The 21966-nt window shown below is 38.1% G+C and overlaps 1 protein-coding gene across 5 annotated transcripts in view; it reads left to right on the top strand.

Annotated features, from left to right (window-relative positions):
* Nucleotides 1-21966, top strand: part of LOC122815212 (voltage-dependent L-type calcium channel subunit alpha-1C-like) — a 2602552-nt gene that overhangs the window by 1229351 nt on the left and 1351235 nt on the right. For all 5 annotated transcript variants that reach the window (XM_044087523.1, XM_044087521.1, XM_044087522.1 and 2 more), the window contains 2 exons: nucleotides 1514-1715; nucleotides 13622-13780. In XM_044087523.1, the coding sequence (XP_043943458.1) occupies nucleotides 1514-1715; nucleotides 13622-13780 (361 nt within the window). The remainder of the gene's footprint in view (nucleotides 1-1513; nucleotides 1716-13621; nucleotides 13781-21966) is intronic.

Genomic DNA, 21966 nt, shown 5'->3' on the forward strand with positions numbered 1-21966 from the left:
GTGTTGGAAAGTGATCTGTGTGTCCTCTCAATAATGAAGGAAAGAGCTTCAGGCAGGTTCAATGTCTTAGGCAGACAGATATTTAGAAACTGAATCACACTGTCTCCTTCTTTCTCAGGGATGCCATGAGTCCTAATGTTGTTCCTTCTGGATCTGTTTTCTAGTTTTTTTTTTTCCCTGAAATAAGTTATTTTGTTTCAGGAGAAATCCAATATTATTCTCACTCTCAAGCATTATTCTATCTAGATTAGTCGTTGCCTTTTTTATATTTGAAATTCTTGAAGATTGTTGTTTAAAAGCTTTACTCAACCCTTCTTCCTGTTTTTACATTCCTCATTAATATTGTCTATTTTGCTGTCCAATTTATCCATCGTTATAGAAAGCTCATTGATGTTGCTGAGTATAGACTGAGCATTGTACGTTGGGTTTAGAGTGGCTCATTCTGAGGGAATTTGTTTCTTGATAGGAAAAAGCAATGAAAAAGGTTTCAAACTTACTTTTTCTTGTAGAAGCCTTTTTTCAGAAGTAGTTTAATTATACAACCATCAAATTTTGAAACATTTTCTTTGAAATTTTCTGTAAAAGTCCTGTCCGAGATGTTAAAATGAAGCAGAGCAAAAATACAGTACTATTAACTGTTCACCATCTTGGCACGACCCCTCAGTAATTGCTTTTTGGAAGACAATAGAATTAAACTTAACAAGGCCTTACTATGTCTAGGCAGTTCTGGTCCTATGTCCTAACTCAAAAGAGAGATTTCCTTAGTTACAGCCATTTCCTCTCCCAATATTTCTGACTGAGTAATTTTAAAAGTCTCTTTTGGGAGTAACATAAACACTATATAGGTAAACTTTAATTTATACAGATAACCATACAATCAGTATGGCAATAGCAAATAATAAATTTACATACTTTTGCAACTATAGATCTTTGAAAGTCTAACATTAATGACTAACCAAACCAAAATTGAACAGAATAATGCACTTGACCAACTCACTTTTCTGAATTTGTGAAGGAAACAAGGCAACATGATCTAACATTACCTGGGATATTATTATTGCATTGCCTTCATCTTTCAGTGTTTGATTTTTAAATAATGAGTATGTGAATATTTTAGACTGGTGAACAAATACACTCAGATGAAACCAGAAAGTTACATTCTTTATTTGCTGATTTCAGAATACTATTAGGTTTTTTAAGTATAACCTACAATTCTGTTTTCTTGTAAATTGTATGCTCAATGATTTAGTTGTTTATCATTAAAAATATGTGATCTTGAATTATTGGGGTGAATCTATCTCCTGTCTGGCATTTCATGTTTTTCAAACATATTTCTCCCTTCCTTCTTTCCTTTTTACTGTAAGTATGTTACTGATGATGTTGTTAGAAGATCTTTCTTTACTTTCTGACTTACATATTTGGGTTTGTGTTTTTATTTAAGATGTTAGTATAGAATTTTAATACAGTATGTGCATAAATAGTTCTATGTTTCCTTTTTCCTTTTTTCATTTAGACTTTTGTATAGGTCCATTGACTCACATACAGAAGACTTGGGTCCCATTTACAACTATCGGGTAGAAATCTCCATATTCTTCATCATTTATATTATTATCATTGCCTTTTTCATGATGAACATCTTCGTGGGTTTCGTTATTGTCACGTTTCAGGAACAGGGAGAGCAGGAATACAAGAACTGTGAGCTTGACAAAAACCAGGTGAGTGAAATGTACAGAGTGATACAGAGGCAGGCAGATACATTTTGAGCCAGCCCCTTCTAGTCCAGGAAATGCCAGTTACTGAGAGTACCTTGTCATTTGTCAAAAGCTGCATTCTGATATTTGAGGCTGCTTAGTTAGAGATAAACCAAATATGGTTGAAACCACAAAAAAGTATAAATAAATAAAAATAAGAAAGAAAGAAACATATTCATGATTTGGTTTGCAGTTATCCAGGATTTACAAATATAATTTTTGAAATAGAATTGTTTAATATTTTTTTCCCTAGTCAGACAGCTTTTGTTCTGCATATCTTTGACTTTATTTACATTGCAGTGCTGCACATACACTTCTAGCTTGGTGACATGTTAATGACATTTCTTATATGTTTGCTTATTTATTTGATGTAGGTACTTTGTCCATTTGTTGTTCTGTGGTTGCACTCTCTGTGGTATTTCTAACTATCTGAATATTTGGGATCTGCTTCATGTTTATATGTATGTATATATAAATGTAAATAAAAACACTAAGTAAATAACTATTAGACTGTATCTGCCTTGGAAAAGACTTTATGGCATGCGGCTTACAACAACTTGTCAAAATCTTCATTATGTATTTTTCAATCTGACTATTGTTTTTGCTTTTTTTTTTATTTACATTATCATTTTTATTGTGTGTGGAGCTTTTTGACATTTATGATTCCAAGCATTTTTTAGGTTTAGGGGATGATAAAAATGTTCTGCATTATTTGTAATTTAAACATGTCTTAAATTGCAAAGTAAGAATTTGTATTCTCAGATTTCTAAAATGCATTATGTAGTAAATAAAAATCAGAACTGTATATGATCAACTATTTATTGTAATACAGCAACCTGTGTTGGGAGTGCTTAAACAACAAACCTTAATACTTGTTCATAAAGTAAAAAAAAAAAAAAAAGAAAAAAAAAAGTAAGTGATGTAGTAATAGTGACAAAATATACAGACGTTTTAAACTGAGAGATAAGACCAGTTCTCAAGCGAATAGGGTATCAGCTATACACAGACTTTTAGATAAAAATTATGCTAACAGTTCATCATTTAAGATTCAACAAGCATTTACTCTCACAATCTGCAGAGAAATGCTTAACTTGAATATACCTTGCGGACTGGTGATCAACAGTAGTCTGTGGTTTAGATAATTACACAGTAGGGATATTCTAGTGGAGTCCAGTGGAGCTTTAACAGCCACATTGTAGGTGTTTAGAAGATGTATCCTAGAGATACAGAAAAAAATAAAGAAATAGCTTGCCAGTCTATTAATAGAAAATGCAAAACACTGTAACACAGCGGTGATGTAATAATTTTTAATGGTACAACAAAGATTTTACAATTACTCAAGATTTTGGACTAACTGATGTTAGATACAGTATTTTAGTATCCTAAAAAGAGAATTACATCATTAAAAAAAATGTGTGCAGCTTAAATGTTTAGCATGACAAATATACCTCAGAGATAGGCACTTACGTGTGTGTGTGTGTGTGTGTGTGTGTGTGTGTGTGTGTGTGTGTGTGTGTGTGTGTTTGTGTGTGTGTGTGTGTGTGTGTGTGTGTGTGTGTGTGTGTGTGTGTGTGTGTGTGTGTGTGTGTGTGTTTTGGTGTCTGTGTGTGTTTCCCTGAATGGAAAAAGGTCTGTTGAAAAACATTACTTCAAATATAACAGTGTTCATCCTCCTTGAATACACTGCAAAATTATCTGTTGCTGAGCTGGTCTTTGATCAGTAGATGCACTATATCAGTTGCATAGCTTTTATTCTGTTGCATATTAGATTACATTTTCAGTCAGCTCATAACTTTAGGGTTTAATCTACTTCTCATTGGCCACAGAGTTTGGCTAGAGTTTCAGCCCATTCATATTTCTTGTCATTTATCTGTAATCATGTTAATTTATGTTATTTGTTGACCACTTCAGTTAACCCGAACAGCTGCAACAGCAGTGTAGCTGGCTCTACCAGCACCCTATGCTGGTACCATAAATCAGCGTCCTACTCCCTCAGCTCTTCAAGTGAGGAACAAAAAAAATTTTGCTGTATTAAACCGATCTCTACATTTTAGAGTTTGGCTTATTGCATGCAGATCTATCCCCCAAGCCTGAAGAACTAAAAAAAAAAGGGGGGGGGGCACTTCACTGTATTAAGCCTATCTCTACATTTTATAGATTGGCTTATTACAGTTAGATCCACACCTTCCCACCAGCTCTTTCAAAAAAAAAATGCCATTCCTTTTACTGGCACACCAACCATGTGGCCAGATGCATGACATCCCCCTTCCTACCCCAGCCATTTAGGTCATGTTTCTGTGCTCTGCCCCTGATCCTCTTTCTGCTTCGCACATATGTCTATAAAAACAAAAACAAACTTGCTTTTAAACTATAGCACACTGCTGGCTATAAATCTAACAGTCAGGTGCTACAGTTTATTCCCTGCCTGCATGAAGTGCTACAGTGCTCATATAGTAGTTTAAAAAAAAAAAGTCTTTGTTTAAACTGTAGCAAACTATTTGCTACAGATGTAACAAACAGGAGCTACAGTTTTTACCCTGCCTGCACGGAGTGCTGTGGCAGTCATGTCTTAGTTAAAAAAACTAAAAGATAACCCACTTTTTCTATTAAACTACTTTCTACAAATGTATCAAACAGGTGCTACAGTGTAGAACACACACGGAGAGCTACAGCACTCAGGTTATACTTCAAATGCAGTACCGACTTATTGCACTAAAAAGAGACTGAGAGTGAGAAATCATGATGAAGGATGGCCTATCCAACCCTTTATGCCTGGGGCAGTTGCCCCTCTCATGCCGCCCTGGCTATGGTTCTGAGCGGCAGATCTTTTTTAGCCATGTCCTGTGTTCAAGAACAAGAGTAAAAAAACTGGACAGTTGCAGATGCTTTTTAGCCAAGACCTATGCCTCAAGAGCAGGAGTAAATGGAGTAGAACAAGAGTTTAGAATCAGCATTTATTAGGGAGGCGGAAGGAAATTTAAATATCCAGATATTGAAGATGGCTTTGGCAACCATGCATTCAGCTTTAAGTCAACTTGTTATTTATTTCACTGTGAAACAGTAAGTCCTAATGCTTCATTTTTAGCCACCTTATTTGTGTCATCTTCCAGACAAATGTATAAAAACAGTGGCATCAGTCTTTCCAAAAGTAATGTTGGAACATAAAGAACTTTATCCTGAAGTCATGGTGCCAGAGAAGCCTGGATATTCCACTTTAGGTAAGGCTCTTTTATCCCAGTCTAAGGGGGAAGTTCTACTGTTTCAGTTATTCTTAATAATGATTATAGAAAACTAGTAGAAGATATAATGTTGGTCTTGTTGGTCAAGTCATCAGACTGACTGTAGTCCCTATTAGGGTCCAGTTTAGGTTGAATTTTAAGGCTGCATGTTCAACATGTTTGTTGGTACTGATGGAGGCCTTAGTCGAGAAAGAGAGAAGTCCTTTTGGTACTGATGGAGGCTTTAGTCGAGAGAGAGAGAAGTCCTTCCCTTGTTTCATCTGAAGTGGGTGAGTATATTTCTTCACTCATTGTTTGTTTTACACATTTATTTCATTTCCAATCAGAAAAACATTTTTTTCCCTAGTCTTCTGTCTGTCTGTTACCCACAAGGTATTAATTTCATTGATACCGTTAACATTAAAACAAATTAATATAGAGAATTGTGACAGAAATTTAATATCAGAAAAAGAAATTACTTTGTACGTTAAAGTTACCAGAATCAATAGGGACAGTCCATCTTTTATTCAAAACCTTTCAGTATTTAAAGAACAAAAATTCATTACATCCTGTGAAACACCTACTGATAGATTAGCTGAACTTCTATATAAGTTTTATAAAGGTTATGTTTTATCTTTCTTTTAGTATGTAATCTAGCCCTGTTACTTTATTTGTAACCTCATCTTCCTAATACATTTCTAGCACCTCCAGGAAGTCTGCTTTTTACCTGGAAGGGGAGGGGAGATAGTTAGAAATTAATGGTAAGAGGATCTATACCTTAAACATATTTGCACAAATAGCAAACAAGTGTCTGGCTCAACATGCGTCTGTGTGCATAGCTGGATAAAATCCTGACTTGAGCTTAATTAGCTGCTCGGGTACTTGATACAAGTAAGGAGAATGAGCTTGTCCATCCTGGTGAGAGAGCTGATACTCAGGTAACCCTCCATAGTTAATCCCTGGTAGAGGTTGGGAACACAGCGGGGGAGCTGGGCTTTGGTTGAATCACATGCTGAAGCATAGATGATACACCTCAAGCCATCTGCATACCAATCAAAATTTTCCAGTTAGGTGATTCCTTATTTGGAATGCCTTTGCTTATCAATATTAGAGTTAACCTTACATCACCTACCCACATTGTTTTTCCACTATCCCATAACAGTTAGTCTCCATTGAAATCACATTGAAACAAGTCTTAAAATCCCTATGCAAGGGAAAAATAAAGAGGTAAGAAATCTTAGGACCAGATAGCATACTTACTTACTTAACATTTGTTTACTGGGAAAGTCCGACTTGGAACAAAGCCAATTTTCAGCAGAGGCCCGTGGAGAAATGCTCCAAACGCATGTCTTTGTAAAATGGGAGGAAACCAGAGTACCTGGAGAAAGCCCACACGAACGCAGAGAGGACATGCAGACTCCACACAGAAGGCACTCCAGCCGAGAATCGAACCAGAAAACCTCTTGCTGTGAGGCGACAACACTACCGCTGCACCACTGCGCCATCCAAAACCATACAGAGTATCCTCTGTCCCATTACTGATGGATTAACTGCACATCAGCAAGTCATATGGCATCAGAAATACTCAGTATTAGGATCTAAACCTCTTCTGGAACATCAACAGAATGGTTTGGCTGGACAGGTATATCTTACATAGGATACTGCTGCTGTGGTACAGACTCCCCATCCACATAAAACAATGTTTATCCCTGTCCATATTCAAATGCAACTTAAATCTATGGATGTGAAACAGAAAAGTTACCCCAGGACTGTTCCCTATACTACTAACAGAGGCAACTCTTAAATGTATTATCCCATGCATGGGTCCCCTCAGGTTATCCATGGTATGATCCCAGTTATTATTATTAGGGGTAATATATAATTATCGATCATAGCATGAGTAAGGCCAGTCTAAAACCAAATGGGATGTTATTTTGAGCGTGAAAAGGGAAATTGAGTAGGCTTAAAATGGCCTGCAAAAGACATCTAGTTTAGTACTTACCTGTGAACCTGTGAACCTATAAGTTATGGGCCAGGATAGAAAAGGAATTGTCAACCAAGCGCAGCTTAATTTGATGGAGTTAGGAAACAAAGATTGTAGTCATTGTTTTTGATATATAGTCTACAAGGAAAAAGGGAAAAGAGTTAAGATTGAGTAGTTTGTATACAAGGGATTTTATTAGTAGAAGTGATCTGAGAGAAACTGGTAAGTCTTTAACTTTGATAAGAGTGATACAATAGTGCTCCTTTATTGGGAATGGTTCAACGAATGTGCAGATGCAGGTGAGGCAGCATATAATGAGAAAATGTTCTTTTTTTGGATTAGTGTGGTTTTGTGAAGGGGAGGCAAACATTTGACCACATGAATAGAACAATGATGATGCAGAGGGAAGCAGAATCTAAGAAAATGCCACTGTTGTTGGTGGATCTTGACGCAGAGAAAGCATTCAACAGATTAAACTGAGATTTTATGAGTAGGGCAATAGAAGCATTTGCATTTCCTGATAAAATTATAAAGTTGAGAAAGAGGACATATGAGGGATCAGAGGTGAAATTTAAAGTGGGTGGGTTCCTCTCTAATAAGTTTTGTTTGAGCAGAGGAACCAGGTAAGGGTGTCTTCTTTCCCCATAATTTTTTGCGTTATATTTAGAACCACTGGCAAAGAAAATAACGGACTCAGAGATTCAGGGGTGTTGTTTGTATGGTGGTCAAGAGAGACTGGCTTTGTTTGCAGGTGGTGGTGTTTTGTGCCTGATGCAACCAGAAGGGGATGTTTCAGTGCCTTGGAGAATTTTGGGACAGTTTCATGTCTTTTCAGGATGCAGAATTGATGAAGATGGAACAGGGGCAGTGGCTGTGGGCTGTGTGCCTACACACAAATTGGTTCAGCAGTCCCCACGTTTGTAGGGACATAGCAAAATGAGGTACTTGGGAGTGTGGTTTGGCAAGGATTCTATTGTGTTGGCTGGGGATGTGTAGGAGGAGACAATAGGGGGTGGTACAAGGACTAGGAGGTTGGAGGCTCTATTTTGTGGATGTGAATGCCAGAATGCAGGCACTCAAGGTGTTTTTAATCCATTTGTTTTTTTACACAGGTCAGGCATGCTTCTGTCAACCAGAGAAGAAGTTGTGGATGGCAGTTGGGGAAGAGTTAGAGGATTGTGTCTGTGGGGGGGGGCAGCAGAATTTGAGTGGGGTGGGCTGGTCCTTCAGGTGGAGGAGGGTGGTTTAGGATTGCCTGATTTTTTTGGGGGGGGGGGTTGGGGCTGCACAGCTGAGAGGTGTGAGAAGACTGGGATTTTGGATGCATATCCTTGGGGAGGGTGCAATATCCATGCAAAGATTTGTGTTCATGGGGTGGTAGAGGGTATTGTGGGAAGTGGGCCAGCATGAGAATGGACAGGGGTGGTTCTGCCAATGGGGATGACTGCAATTGGGGATGCAGACTGGGGAGGGCTGGAGTTTTCTATAGAAGACTGATGGAGGAGCCATAGTGTTGGGAGCTGGTGGTTGGGGGCATTGATGTTTATTTGGACTACTGGCTGAAAGTGCCTTCCTTATAAGGGATTGATGTCAGAGTGTGGATGGAGAGAGGAGAGGAGAGTGGGGAGATCCTGGGCAGAAAACCAACACTGGTGGAGTTTTTGACGGGGTGTGGAGTGGAAGCTGCTGTTAAAGAAGGGATGATTAGTAGAGAGTGTAGAGTATTGCATGGTTACTGTGGGAGTCAATCAGGGGAGGTTGGAGGGGATTGGGAGGAAAGGTTGGGTGGGAGGTTCACAGGGAAGCCATGGGAGCATGTATGTGTGGCTCCCAAGTATGTGGCAGAGTCTGGTGATTTGAGGTCTTTACTTGGAGGTGGTTGCATTGGTATTTTTGTACTCCTGGTAAATTCAAGTGAATTTTTTCTCAAGTGGATGGCGGGTGTTGGTGGTATAGTGGGGAGGAGGGAGCTGATCGGGAGCATGGGTTTTGGAAGTGTGATGAGTTGTCACCTGAAGGCTACTCTGTAAGGGTTGCAGGGTGAGCAAATTGGTGTGGCTGGGGAGGTAATTTTTCTGAGTTGTGTTGCAGGGTCAGAGTTGTCTGGACATGTTAGGGCATTGCTAAATCTGGTTATGGTGGTTGCCAAGAAGGTGGTTGCTGGAAGGTAGAGATTGGGATCTAGGCCAGCTGTGCTGGAGGTGGTGAATGTGGTGTCAGAGATGGGTCAACTGGAGGTGGAGTCTTTGGAGGTGGGGTGAGAGCAAATTGCATGGAAGGAAGTGGGAGTTGTGGGAAATGGAGAAGTGAGGTTTGGGGGAGGGCAGGGTTTGAGTGGGCAATGTAGTGTTTGACTGATGGTGACTGGATAGATTGCAAATGATGTATAGTGTTTGTAGCTATAGATATGTCAATATAGTTTGTTTTCATTTGTATGGATGTATGGTTGCCTGTGTCATGAGTGGTGGTTTAATGGATATGTCTCTTGTTTAAAAAATGGAAAATATTTGGAACAATTCATGCAGAAAAATGGTTTGGAGGAGGACTGAGTTTTAACAGAAGGCAGTCACTGAATAATGTATATACTATTGCTTGTATTACATGATATATAACAATATATGTGATGTATAGTACTTGTAATGTGGTTTGATTGCTTTTATATAAATATAAGTTTGCCTGAGTCACAAGTGATAATTCAAGAAAGGTGTTTAAAAAGAGATAAAGGAAATTAGATTAAGAACGAGGAAGGATTAAAAGCAAAAGAAAAGGAAAATGTAGAGTATGATGGACTTTAAGGTGAGGGTAGAAATGGACAGAGAGATATATAAGAGTTAGAGTCTTGAAAGAGAGGGCAAATAAATATTTTTGAGGGCTTGATAAGAATTTTGTCAGATAAGGGTTTGATTTTTGTGGATGACCTGTTGGAGGAGAAGAGTAATGATTATTTCATAGATTTTGATTTGTTGCAGAGTAGATGGAAACTGGACAATATATATCTGTTGCTATACAATGCAGTCAAAGTTGGTTGGTGAGCCATTTTGTCAAAGAAAGGGAAAGTGAGCAAATTAAAATTAGTGCTGAAGGGCTGTGAATAGGGGTTACACAAAAGTATTTATAGGATCTTAGTGGAAAGAATCAACTTGGAGTGTTTGATAGGATATGGAGAAAGATGGATTGTTGAATATAGTATGTGATCAGATGGTAATATCTGGGAAGGTAGTCGGGAAGTATTGCATTAATAAAAATGGGTTGCTACATGCTTTTAAATGCAAATGAAATTATTGCACAGATGGCACAGAGCTAAGAAGGCAAAGAAGAATGGCTCGGTCAGGACAAATGTTTCAAATGTGGTAAACTAGGGGGAGAATATAAAATAATGTGGTGAGATATGAGAGGATACTTGATGTGTGGTAAAGATTTATGGCTATATGGAAAGAAGTATGTCTGCCTAAAATGAGGGAACATTGGTTAAATGGGTATTTGGATTGAGAACAAGTTGTTAAAATTCAGTCTTCAAAGTGAAACTTCTGATATTAGCAGTGGGTAAAAGGAAGATAGCTAGTGGGCAGAAGAGGGAAAATATTTTGGCAGTAGCCTTAGAGGAAATTAGGACCTAGGTTAAGAAGCTGTGGGCGGATTCAAGACAGGACCCATTTTCAAGGAACCTGTAATTAAATGGGGAGTGTGGGTATATATCTTGCAGAGCAGGGGTGTCTGTCTAGATCTAGGGCTATAGGTCTAGTCTTGGACTAAATGTCATTACCCTGGCTTAAGTTGGACTGCATAGTCTCAACTGATTGGTACTTATTTCTAGTATTATCTGCTCAGTGGCAGAATATTTTATTCCTAAGAAGTAAAACGAACTATGAGGGAATCTGGGAAGTAGGTCCTGCCTTTAAGAAAGCTAGCGAAGCGTTACTGTAAGATACTGTCATAATTAATGGATAACTGAAAATATTATAGACTGTAGAGTTCACTGCATGAAGGACGGAAATGTTATTTGTTAGAAGAGGAAAATTTAAGTGAATGGCTTTCACTTTTATGTTCTTTCTCTTCTTTTTTTTTTTTTCGTTTTACCACAAGGAATGATTAGGTGATGCAACTCTATCTATCTGCAATGTGAGTTATGTGCTACTATGTTTTTTATGGTCAGTCCATGAATTTACAAATAAAGGATACGGGAAAAAAAACTTCTGTTGCAAGGCAGTTTGAATCTCTCATGAACTGACTGTGTTTAGTTTTTGCTAAGGATTTCAGAACTTCTTCCAGTTTGAATAAATTGCAGTGACATTCACTAGTGTCACATTGTGTGTAAGAGTGCACAAGTTCTCCACTAGTGCAAAAAGGATGGCACTTTGCCTCTGAGTATTAATTTCATTCCCACACTCAGAACTTTAGGGAACTGAACACACATCACATTTGAAAAACATGTTTCAGGAAATGCACACTTTACTAGATAGCAGTCTTGCTCCTTTAGTCCATAGTTGTTTTTACACATATAAAAATGAAACACAGAAGATAATTGCTTACTCTTCAAGCAACTTTAACAGTTCACTTTGTTTCAATTTCTCAGGGTGCTAGTCACAAACCTTATATACAGCTGCATTGGGCTGGTGCACTGTATATAGTATGTACCATGTCTTACGAAATTCGTAGTACTTGTTCATATAGCTCAGTATGCCATTGTTTAGGAACATAAACAACTGCTCACCTGGAATAGTCATGGTACACAGTTAATATGCAACAGAAGATCCACAATATGGTACATGATTCACAAACAAGTCACTGGCAGTACACCATGGAGCAGTAAAGGGAGTGCACCACCTGACCATCAAGAATTGGTGATGGGTTGCTCAGCATAACATAGGTGAGTAACTGCATTACTGTTCCCTAAAGTTACATTACGGTTGGATGGAAAAGCATCTTGGGATGTAACGCATCCTGGGTGTATACTGCAATGCAGATAGGTACCCTCTCTAGTTGTGCCTGTGTGCCTGTCTGCAGTGCAGTGCAGGCAGGCACACTGCCACCACTAGACTTGGCCCACACCCAACACAATGATGCAGCTAAGCTCCTGACAATGACAGTGGCTGCAATATTGGGTTCTCTCATTAGCACAGTATACTGTTCATTCATGGTTAGAAGAACTGGGACCAAAACTTTTATAAATCGACCCCTTCAGTGATTGCGGAGGTCTGTGTTCATAGGCTGCACTGCCATGGAAGCAGAAGGTAACTAGGAAACTAGCCAGGGATCAAGAGGTCTTGTGTGTGTGTGTGTGTGTGTGTGTGTGTGTGTGTGTGTGTGTGTGTGTGTGTGTGTGTGTGTGTGTGTGTGTGTGTGTGTGTGTGTGTGTGTGTGTATGCGTATGTGTGTGTGGGCAGCAATGTGTCAATGTCTGCTTGTCTTTCTGTGACTGACAGTATGTCAATGTCTGTGTCTGTGCATAAGTAACAGTACGATAGTGTCTACACCTATATACACAACTGACAGTTTGTCAGCGTCTGTATGTAGGCGCATGAGTGACAGTGCATTTTTTGTGTGTGTGTTTTTTTTTGTGTGTGTGTGTGTGTGTGTGTGTTTATCAGTCATCATATGTGTGGGAGGGGGACCAGCTACCATGGGCAGTACAGGGGTATGTTTGAGAACTTACTATTGTCCCCAGTTTCCTATTTAGTCCTATTGTACATCAGCATAGGAAGAGCAGTGCTGACTTTATGAATCACACACCTGCCTCACCTGTGGACCACACACAGCATGCAGCTCCCATGCAGGACTGTATCTGTGATTATCAGGGCATAACTCTAATATATACAGTTCAGTCTGTCTCACTCACATTAGGTCTGAGGGAATAAAGTTATTAACCTTTATGTCCAGGTCACTCGCTGTTTCATTTCTCTCTGTTAGGTTACAGAACTGCACCTAGTTCCTTTCTGAATTCAGCAAAACCTTATTTTTCTCCAAGAATTCACAGTGTTTCACTTTTGAACTTTTCTTGTGTTCAGACATCACTTTTTAAGCATTTCAGGCCAGGCAGACAGTCAGGTGTTACCATTATTCTTCTAGCAGGCAGCCTCACTTCATTAACTCTCTGTAACTTTGAGCCAAAGCTGGTTTCTTAGTATCACTCACACACACACACACACACACACACACACACACACACACACACACACACACACACACACACACACACACACACTTTTCTAGAAATGACGATTAAATGGTTCAGCACATTGAGATGCCTTATCATTAGCTGGTTTTGTTAGCTTTTACACTTGTTGCTAATGTGTTATCAAAACAGTATAAATGTGCATTTGATACACTGTTATTTTAGAACTCCATTAATATTCTGTATTGCTGTCTTAGCTAGTGAGCACCCAATATTTGCTTAATCAAGAGATTTTCATCCTTAGCATCCCATGTATTAATTTAGAGACTATTGAAACAGAGGTACCAAAGCCAAAATTGGAAAACAAGTTTAAGAAATGATTTGCTATTTCCTTATCAAACATTTACATTTGTTTTGTGAGAACTATTGGTGTGCACTTGCCCAGTAACAAGAAATCCTTTACAGGGAGTTTAATGTGCAGAACAAAATTATGTTCCCTACACTGTGTATTTCTGAAAGCATTAAATTTGCAATTTTCACTGTGTTTTTCCCACAGCGTCAGTGTGTGGAGTATGCACTAAAGGCTCGTCCACTGAGACGATACATCCCTAAGAACCCATACCAATACAAGGTGTGGTATGTTGTGAATTCCACCTACTTTGAGTACTTGATGTTTGTCCTCATCTTGTTGAACACAATCTGCCTAGCTATTCAGGTGGGTATCTGTCTTGTATTTTGGATTCATTAAAATAATCTATTTCAGTAATGCAAACATTTTATTCTACCATGATTTTTAGCTAGAAGTACTAGATGATGTAACTTATTTAAAATAGTCTTGATGTGGTTACAGACTTGACTTGTCAGAAGATGGATAGGTAAAGGAGTAGAAAGACCACAAACTGAAAGGTCTGTTTCCCTTTAGGCAGAATACAGGGGTACATTTTCTTGGCATTTACCAGTCCCCAGCCATCTAGCTGAGGTGTGGCATTCTGAGGATTTTGAGACTAGCAGAGCCAGCAGCATCTTTTTGATGTTTTAAAGCTAGAAGTGTGTAACAAGTTAATATGCAGCACAAAATTCTTCCTTTCGGAGATGACAATAAGAAGATCAAAGGTTTTCTAAATAGCTTCTGATTTAAAAGTTCTGAAACTGTTCAGCCTGACAAATATTAGTGAAAAACAATGGAGAGAGAGAGAGGTGTAGTCACTTCTAAGCAGACAGTTCAGAAAATTGAGAAATATACTGACTTACATGCATTGGCACTAATGGAAGAAGACCTAAGCCTCGAGAAGTTCATTCAAATGGTGCAGCTAGCCTTGTGCAACTGACTGGCTTTTCTACATTTTTATTCACCCTGCTTGTCACATTTAAGCTTGCCATAGATTTGCCCTCCACCACCCATTTATGGAATAAATTGAAAGGCCCCAGCATCCTCTCCATGAAGGCAAACTGCCTTATGTTGATCTTTAATTACCTTCATTTGTGTTGCCATCAATTTCCTTGCCTCATTCTCTTCATGTCTATGTCATCAAGTTATTTGCGTATCCCTACCATATTCCAGATTTACTTTCCTCTTCTGTGCCCATTCCCAGTGCTTTCAGCTGTGTCTTGTAATCTTTCTCGGGGATAGTTCCTGTACCAATAAATTATAATATTTGGGGTTTTCTCACCTTTTGTGCCCCATTTCCCAGAACCACAGTTTTTGAAAGTAATGGCCAGCACATATTTTCTAAGTACTAAGAAAGGTAGGTATGAGACTCAAACTGTGTATGGTGCCATTGCAGTGCCAGAATATTTTCAGCTGCATAGTGGCTTGTAATATACACATTTTTTGTCTTTTCCTTATCAAGGTCCTAATCTTCATCATTTTAGCCTTTTTGTTGCTGTCTCAAGACTACCACTGAACAGGGTGTAATCCTTAATAGCAACAGTATCCGCTTAAAAAAAAAAAACAACAAAGTGCACACATATTCTGATTAACCTAATCAGCACAGCACACACACACGCGCACACACACACACACACACACACACACACACACACACACACACACACACACACACACACAAATGAAACACCGCTCAACATCCACCCACCTGTGCTTAGTAAACATGCACAAACATACATGTAACACGACTGTAAGCACCCCCGCCTACAAAATTTATATAACTTACTCTGAGATCCAAACTCCCATCTAACACCACACTGACATTGTTCACATCTGCAATCACCCATTCACACACACACTTGTCTCGCATACATCCACAGACACACACACAACAAACCAGCTGAACCTCTGATCTCTCATAGATGTACTGACCACATCCCGCACACACCACAAGTAGCCTACATCTAATATACACACACACACACACACACACACACACACACACACACACACACACACACACACACACACACACATTCAAAATCATCCACACATACACTCACACCACTGAAATGCCCTTTGGCAATACATAGAACCTTCATACACATGCAAATCCAAAAATCACCTCTCAAATCCTGCGCTATACATACACACTCAAACTCACTGACACCCCGAAAGGCAGTCAAACTACCAAAAATCAGTCTTGTAAAACAACACATTAGTTTCTATATAGACTCTTGGTGAATATATATATATATATATATATATATATATATATATATATATATATATATACAGACATATCAGTTGATGATCAACCACTGGGTATTTGACAAAGAGGACATCACCCAGTAACAACCTGAGTAGGGTTTGGAAGTCAATAACCAGATGTGCTCGTTCATAGGTTCGTATGTACATACAAGGCTAATGGCCACTGGGGCCTTTTTTAAGTCTAGCCATGTATCCCACACCTCTGACAAGTTCTGGTAGCCAGCCATGATTAAATCATGATATATCCACAGATGAACCATTTACAGGTTGTCTATGTTCATTATAGATATAGGTGCCAAACCAGAGATGAATTTCCTGTTCCATATCCAGCTGTCTAAGTTGCACTTGAATTGGGCTTGGTGGGAGGAGCTTTGCTTTACATGGATGAGGAGCTTGTTCCAAAGAAGGGGTATTCTCTGGGATACATACCTATCTCTCCAGCAGGTCCTGTTTATATATCACAAGCAAGGTTTAAGTCTTTAGAATGGGTAGTACTGGTGCTGTTAGTTTTGTGTATATGCAGGAGGTCCATCAGGGTGGGGTCCAACAGTGCCTTGTATGCCAGGTATAGATCTCTCCTGAGCTGCCTATAGGAGACAGACTACAGGGATAGGGCATTGAGGTGGTCTGCATAAGACATGTTACTTATGCCCTGTATTCTTTTAGTGAGGAAACTGTGTACATTCCAAATGTTGGATGTGCCTGGTTAGGTACATACCAAAGGGGGTGCTGCACTTATTGACAGGTCCTATTAATGACGAATACAGTAGAACAGTGACCTCCTTGGACCTAGATGCCATACCTTTGTTTCTGAGTTGCAAAACATAGAATGATTTCCTCACTGCTGTAGACACTTGATAGTCAAAAGCTAGATTACTTTCTACATGTGTCCCCAAGTCCCTGACTCCTGGGTTAACTCCTTGGGGTGTCTTGCCAATATGATAGTTACTAGGGGTGGATGACTTCCCAAAGAATTCTATTATGCATTTCTTGGCATTTAGTTTAAGTCCATGACTGACACCAGTTATGATGGGCAAATATCACTTAAAGGTTATTGCACATATTGTTTATGTTTTTTTCCTGGGCCCAGATTGTAATGTAGAGGGTTCTGAGCACAGCACATAATTTAAGCAGGTTTTTATAGTATGAAGGCAAAAAATAGATAAAATGTTGAATCTTTTTGACAGAAAAACATGTTAAGTCTGTACAAAAGAAATCTAAGAAAGTTTTTTTTTTCATTAAAGACTTGAAACCAGCAAGAGAATAACATAATGAAGGAGATCAGCTATAACGGTACATAATTTCTAAAAAAAAAAAAAAAACAAACAAAAAATTTCTTACAGAATCTGGTTATGCCAATGTTCTACAAATTTGGATGAGTCTTGCACAACCTTGTTATGACTGTATAAACAGGAATATGTAGGCTGACATTTTAAACCCATCTGAATCAACACTGAAATTACTGTCACTTAATTACACAATTAAACATTTCTTTTTTATCTATTCCCACCTCAATAATTACTTCCAGTTTACTTCAGATTTCCTTGGAAGTTTAGGAAGTACTTGTTTGTATACTGTATTTATGCACAATTTGTATGTAAAATGATGCTGTATTACATGGACTGTGCTTTGCAACAGAACCCTGGTCATGGCTGAAAATGGTCCTAGGACCAATCCACCTACTTAGTTAGCAAAGGTTAAATAAATAAATAAATAAGATAAATAAAACAATGAGGTAAAAGACACAGATCTTTCCATATTAGAAGAGTTTACTGTTGTGCCATCCAACTAGGATTAAACTCCATTTGAAAAAAAGACACATCCCCCTATCTCACTGTTGCCTACTATAGATAACAAGGTTGTGACAAAAGGGGATTTATCAGCAAGTACTGTGCATTTAAGACTGATATTAGTTTCTTTTAGAGACCGATATTGCAAATCAACATTTGCAGATGCCAACAAAGCTTTAAGAGCAATGGAAAGAGGAGTCTTTCTCTTCTTTCATGTTCAGAGAAGGTGCACTTTTATTCTTCTCCATTTCATTCTCTTCAGTTTAGTCAGTCTGATCATGATGATTCCTCCTAACAATCCTCTGAATTGCCTACAGGTTCTAACTTTTTATGAGCCAGTGAATGATATGGAGGAGACTTTAAACTAGCCACTAGTGAGCATCATTCTTTGTTTAAACAAAAAAACATCTTTATTAAATTATCACTATGACATAGGCAATCTTACATTTCTATAAAGAAAAAACAAACCATATTAATACAACTTTAGTTGCAAACATTATACATCACAGACCCCATTGAAACAACTGTAATTGCAAACATTATACATAATTTATAATATCTAGTCAATTGGGAAAAGCCGGAAGAAGAAAATGACATAGCTCATTCAGCATCTGCCTTCTTTTAAACCTCGTTCCTCCTCTGCATGTATTGTTCCCACAATTCCCATTTTTTTCATATGTAGTTTGCTCCTTCCCTTTTCCTAAAGATCCTAATTCCAGTTGTTTTATCTCTCTTACTGTATTCGCTACATCTAGTAAAGTTGGTTTAGACTTTGATTCCATTTTCTATTAATTGCTTTTTTGCAGCCACCATAATGAGACTCAGCAAGGCCTTACTATGTCTAGGTAATTCCGATTCTGTATAACAGCTCAAAAAATTAAATTCCTTAGTTACACCGATCTGCTTACCCAGTATACCTGACAGAACATTCTGCAGGGAATCCTTAAAGTTTGTCAACTCATTATACTCCCAAAAAATATGTTCCCAATTACCTGTTTCTTCTCTATCACATTTCTAACATTTGCTGTCTACCTGAGGAAAAATTCTTTGGAGTCTACTTTGGGTATAAAAATACCTATGTAAACACTTCCCAGCAGTGATCCTAAATCTTCTAGACTTTGTTGCATAGTTGGGAGATATACATATATCCCCCATTGTCTCTTTGTGAATTGCTTATCCATTCTTTTTTCCCAATCCTTTCAAAGCTCCTTTGATTAATTCTTATAGTTGTCATGCAGTATTTTATATGGTCTACTAATTATTCCTTTTTAATGACAATTTCTGTTCTAGATTCTATTAAAAACTCTACCAGTGCTGATCTTTTGTTTATGACCCCCTATTTCTTTCTCTTTGCCTATACTCTGATATCAATCCTTGATAAAGAAGGCAATATCTGACCTGCACTCTAGATAAATTATTGGCATATTTTCATACAATTACCTTTCCTTTCTAGTTACCTGCTTCTAGTACATTGGATCCTTTGCCAGTTTTCTCCAATAAATTCCAGCATCCTCTTGCCTATTGTCTGTATACCTAATTGCAGTCATCCCTATTGGAAGAATTTGTTTTCTTCATTCCTATACTGGTCCAGTTCTTAAAATACTTTCTGCTACTTTATGAATATAATACTCTGTATGATTATTGTCATTCTCCTTAAGGGGCTAAATCCAAAATCCCAGTCTCTTCTTGTTTCTTGAGATTCTCCCCTGTATCATCATCATCCCTTTCCATGTTGAATTATAATTTTCTGTCTGTTCTATGTATAAGATCTCCAAATTACCCCTTCAAACTGGGTAATCCATGTCTGACGTGTTCTGTTGGAAGATGCAGCTTATCCCACTTGACCCTTACCGTCTTCCCCTCCCAGATAAAATCCTTCAGCTCTTTTTTAATTGCTCTCCACAACTTCTCCTCTGGTTGATTAAAATATGCCTGGCCTGTGTATAAAACTAAAGGGACTAAAAACATTTAACTGCTTGTATCTTACTGTCTGTATCCATATAGCAAAGCTTCCAGTTTCTCACTTTTTGTATGATCTTCTGTTTAGTCTCCTCCTACATATCCTTAGCTACCACAATGGAGTCCTTTTTAAACCATACTCCTAAATACTTCAGTTTATCATGTCCCCATAAATATGGATATTGCTGGACCGATTCGTGTGTGGGTAAATAATTTACTGCTGCTGCTTTTTGTTTTAGCTTCATTAATTTTGTATCCTGGGAAGATATGAAACTGTCTTAAAACGTTCAATAACACTGTAATGTCTCTTTATGGTTTTGTCAGGTATAAAATAATATCATCTGCAAACAGAGCCAACTTTTTGTGACTACCATACCAAGTACATCTTTGAATTTCTGCATCCCTTATTTTCTTTGTCAGTGTTTCTAAATATAATACAAACAACAAATGGGAAAGAGGATACCCCTACCTGGTACCTGTACTCAAGCAGAAATTATCAGAGAGGACCTCACCCAGTCTAATTTTCGCCTTTGATCCCGCATATATACTCCTAGTCAACCTTATAATTTTATCAGGGAAAGTAACTGCTTCTTTTGCCCTGCTCATGAAATCCCAGCTTACTCTGTCGAATGTTTTGTCTGCATCAAGACCCACCAACAACAGTGATATTTTCTTACATTCTGCTTTGCTGTTGATCGTCACAGTTCTGTTAATGTTATCAAATGTTTACCCCTCCTCCACAAAACCATATTGATCCATATCTATCAATTTTGGCATCACTTTTGCCATTCATTTAGCCATTATAGACATAAACACTTTATAATCATAGTTTAGTATCGAAATGGGCCTGTATGAATCTGGATTCAATGGATCTGTACCATCTTTATGTATTACTGCTACAACTGCTTTCTTCCAGGATGTTGATACTTCTCCTCTTGTTAAGATACTGTTAAAGAAAACATTCCAGATATTTATCATTTTTTTTCCCCTCCTAGGTTCCAAACTTCCACAGGAATACCATCTATTCCTGGGGACTTTCCTGTAGACATTTTTATCTCATCTCCTCCTGCCCTGTTAGTAATTGAGCTTCATCTACCTCTAACCTTGACATATTTAATTCTCCCATAAACATTTCCATTTGTACCATTTCTTGATTTCCATATTTCTCTGCTTTATACGCACTTTCATAAAATTTCTGATATATTTCTAATACTTGGACAGGCTCTATTGTTATATTTCTTGTTATAGGCTCCCTTAAGCTTGGTGACAGCCTTTTCTACTTCCTGTTGCCTGAGTGGTTGTGCTAAAAGTCTTTGTGCTCTAGAGTTACTATCACAAAAACAGTTGCTTGACAACAATCTTTCTAAACTCATGCATATTATTGAGGTAATCCCTTATTTTCTGTTTAGCATTCTGCAGTTGCCCCTCCTCTTGTTCTGTGGGATTCCCCCTATTTTGCAATACTTTTGTCAGTCCTTCTCCCTTTCCTTTATTTCCACCCTAGTTTTAAACTCCACCTTAATTTTATCCCACTCCCTAACTATATTTTAGAAGAAATGTCTATCTTCTATAATAGCTCCTGAATAATTCCCAAAACCCATTCCTTAAATTCTTGTCTTTTCAATAGATAGGTGGGAAAGTGCCAGTGTCTCATTTTTTATTTTATTATCTTGTGATTTTATTTTAGTTATTATTGGCGCATGATCTGAAATAGTTGTTGGGTGCTTTTCAAGACCTTCAATTAAATACACATGTTCCTGTGAAATATAAATTCTGTCTAGCCTAGCCCAATTTTTGTATCTTGGAGAATAATATGTAAATTCACTCCGAACTCCTAGTACTGAATTCACATCTTCCATGCCAGACATTTTCATAAACTTCTTCAAAAATCTACCCTCCTTTGTTGCATTTTACCTTTTGAGCCCCCCCCCAGACACATCTTCACTGTTGCAAACCAAATTCCAGTCCCCACCCATAAGTAATATTTCTTGCTGAAAGCTGATTATTTCTCCCAGAATTTTTTAAGCTCCATTTTAGCAGTTTTAGGTGGAATATAAATGCATGCCAATGTAATCCTCCTCCTTTGCCAGTAGCCCCTTAGCACTACAAATCTGCCATTATAATATTTTTATCTTCTTATATCAGAGATACAACCAAACACCCTAATACTGGGTGATTTCAACTACCCTGACATTAACTGGGAAAACTACTCGTGTACCAACACATTTGCCCAATGATTCTTGGAATTCATGAATTCCAACACCCTGGATCATCTAATCCTTAGTTCCACCAGGGGCTCCAATATCCTAGACCTGGTCATTACCAACATGGGAAATCGATGCTCCCTATCTATGGTCACACCATCGTTGGTCAGGTCTGACCATAAGCTAATCACCCTTGACATCCACATCCCACCCCCACACCCCAGTAAGGAAACCTCCGTAAAAAAATTCTCCAAAGCCAACTTCATGCTACTCAAGTCAGAAGTGACAA

The sequence above is a fragment of the Protopterus annectens genome, chromosome 11.part0 (assembly GCF_019279795.1).
Source record: "Protopterus annectens isolate FY-2018-M chromosome 11.part0, PAN1.0, whole genome shotgun sequence".
Lineage (NCBI taxonomy): Eukaryota > Metazoa > Chordata > Ceratodontiformes > Protopteridae > Protopterus > Protopterus annectens.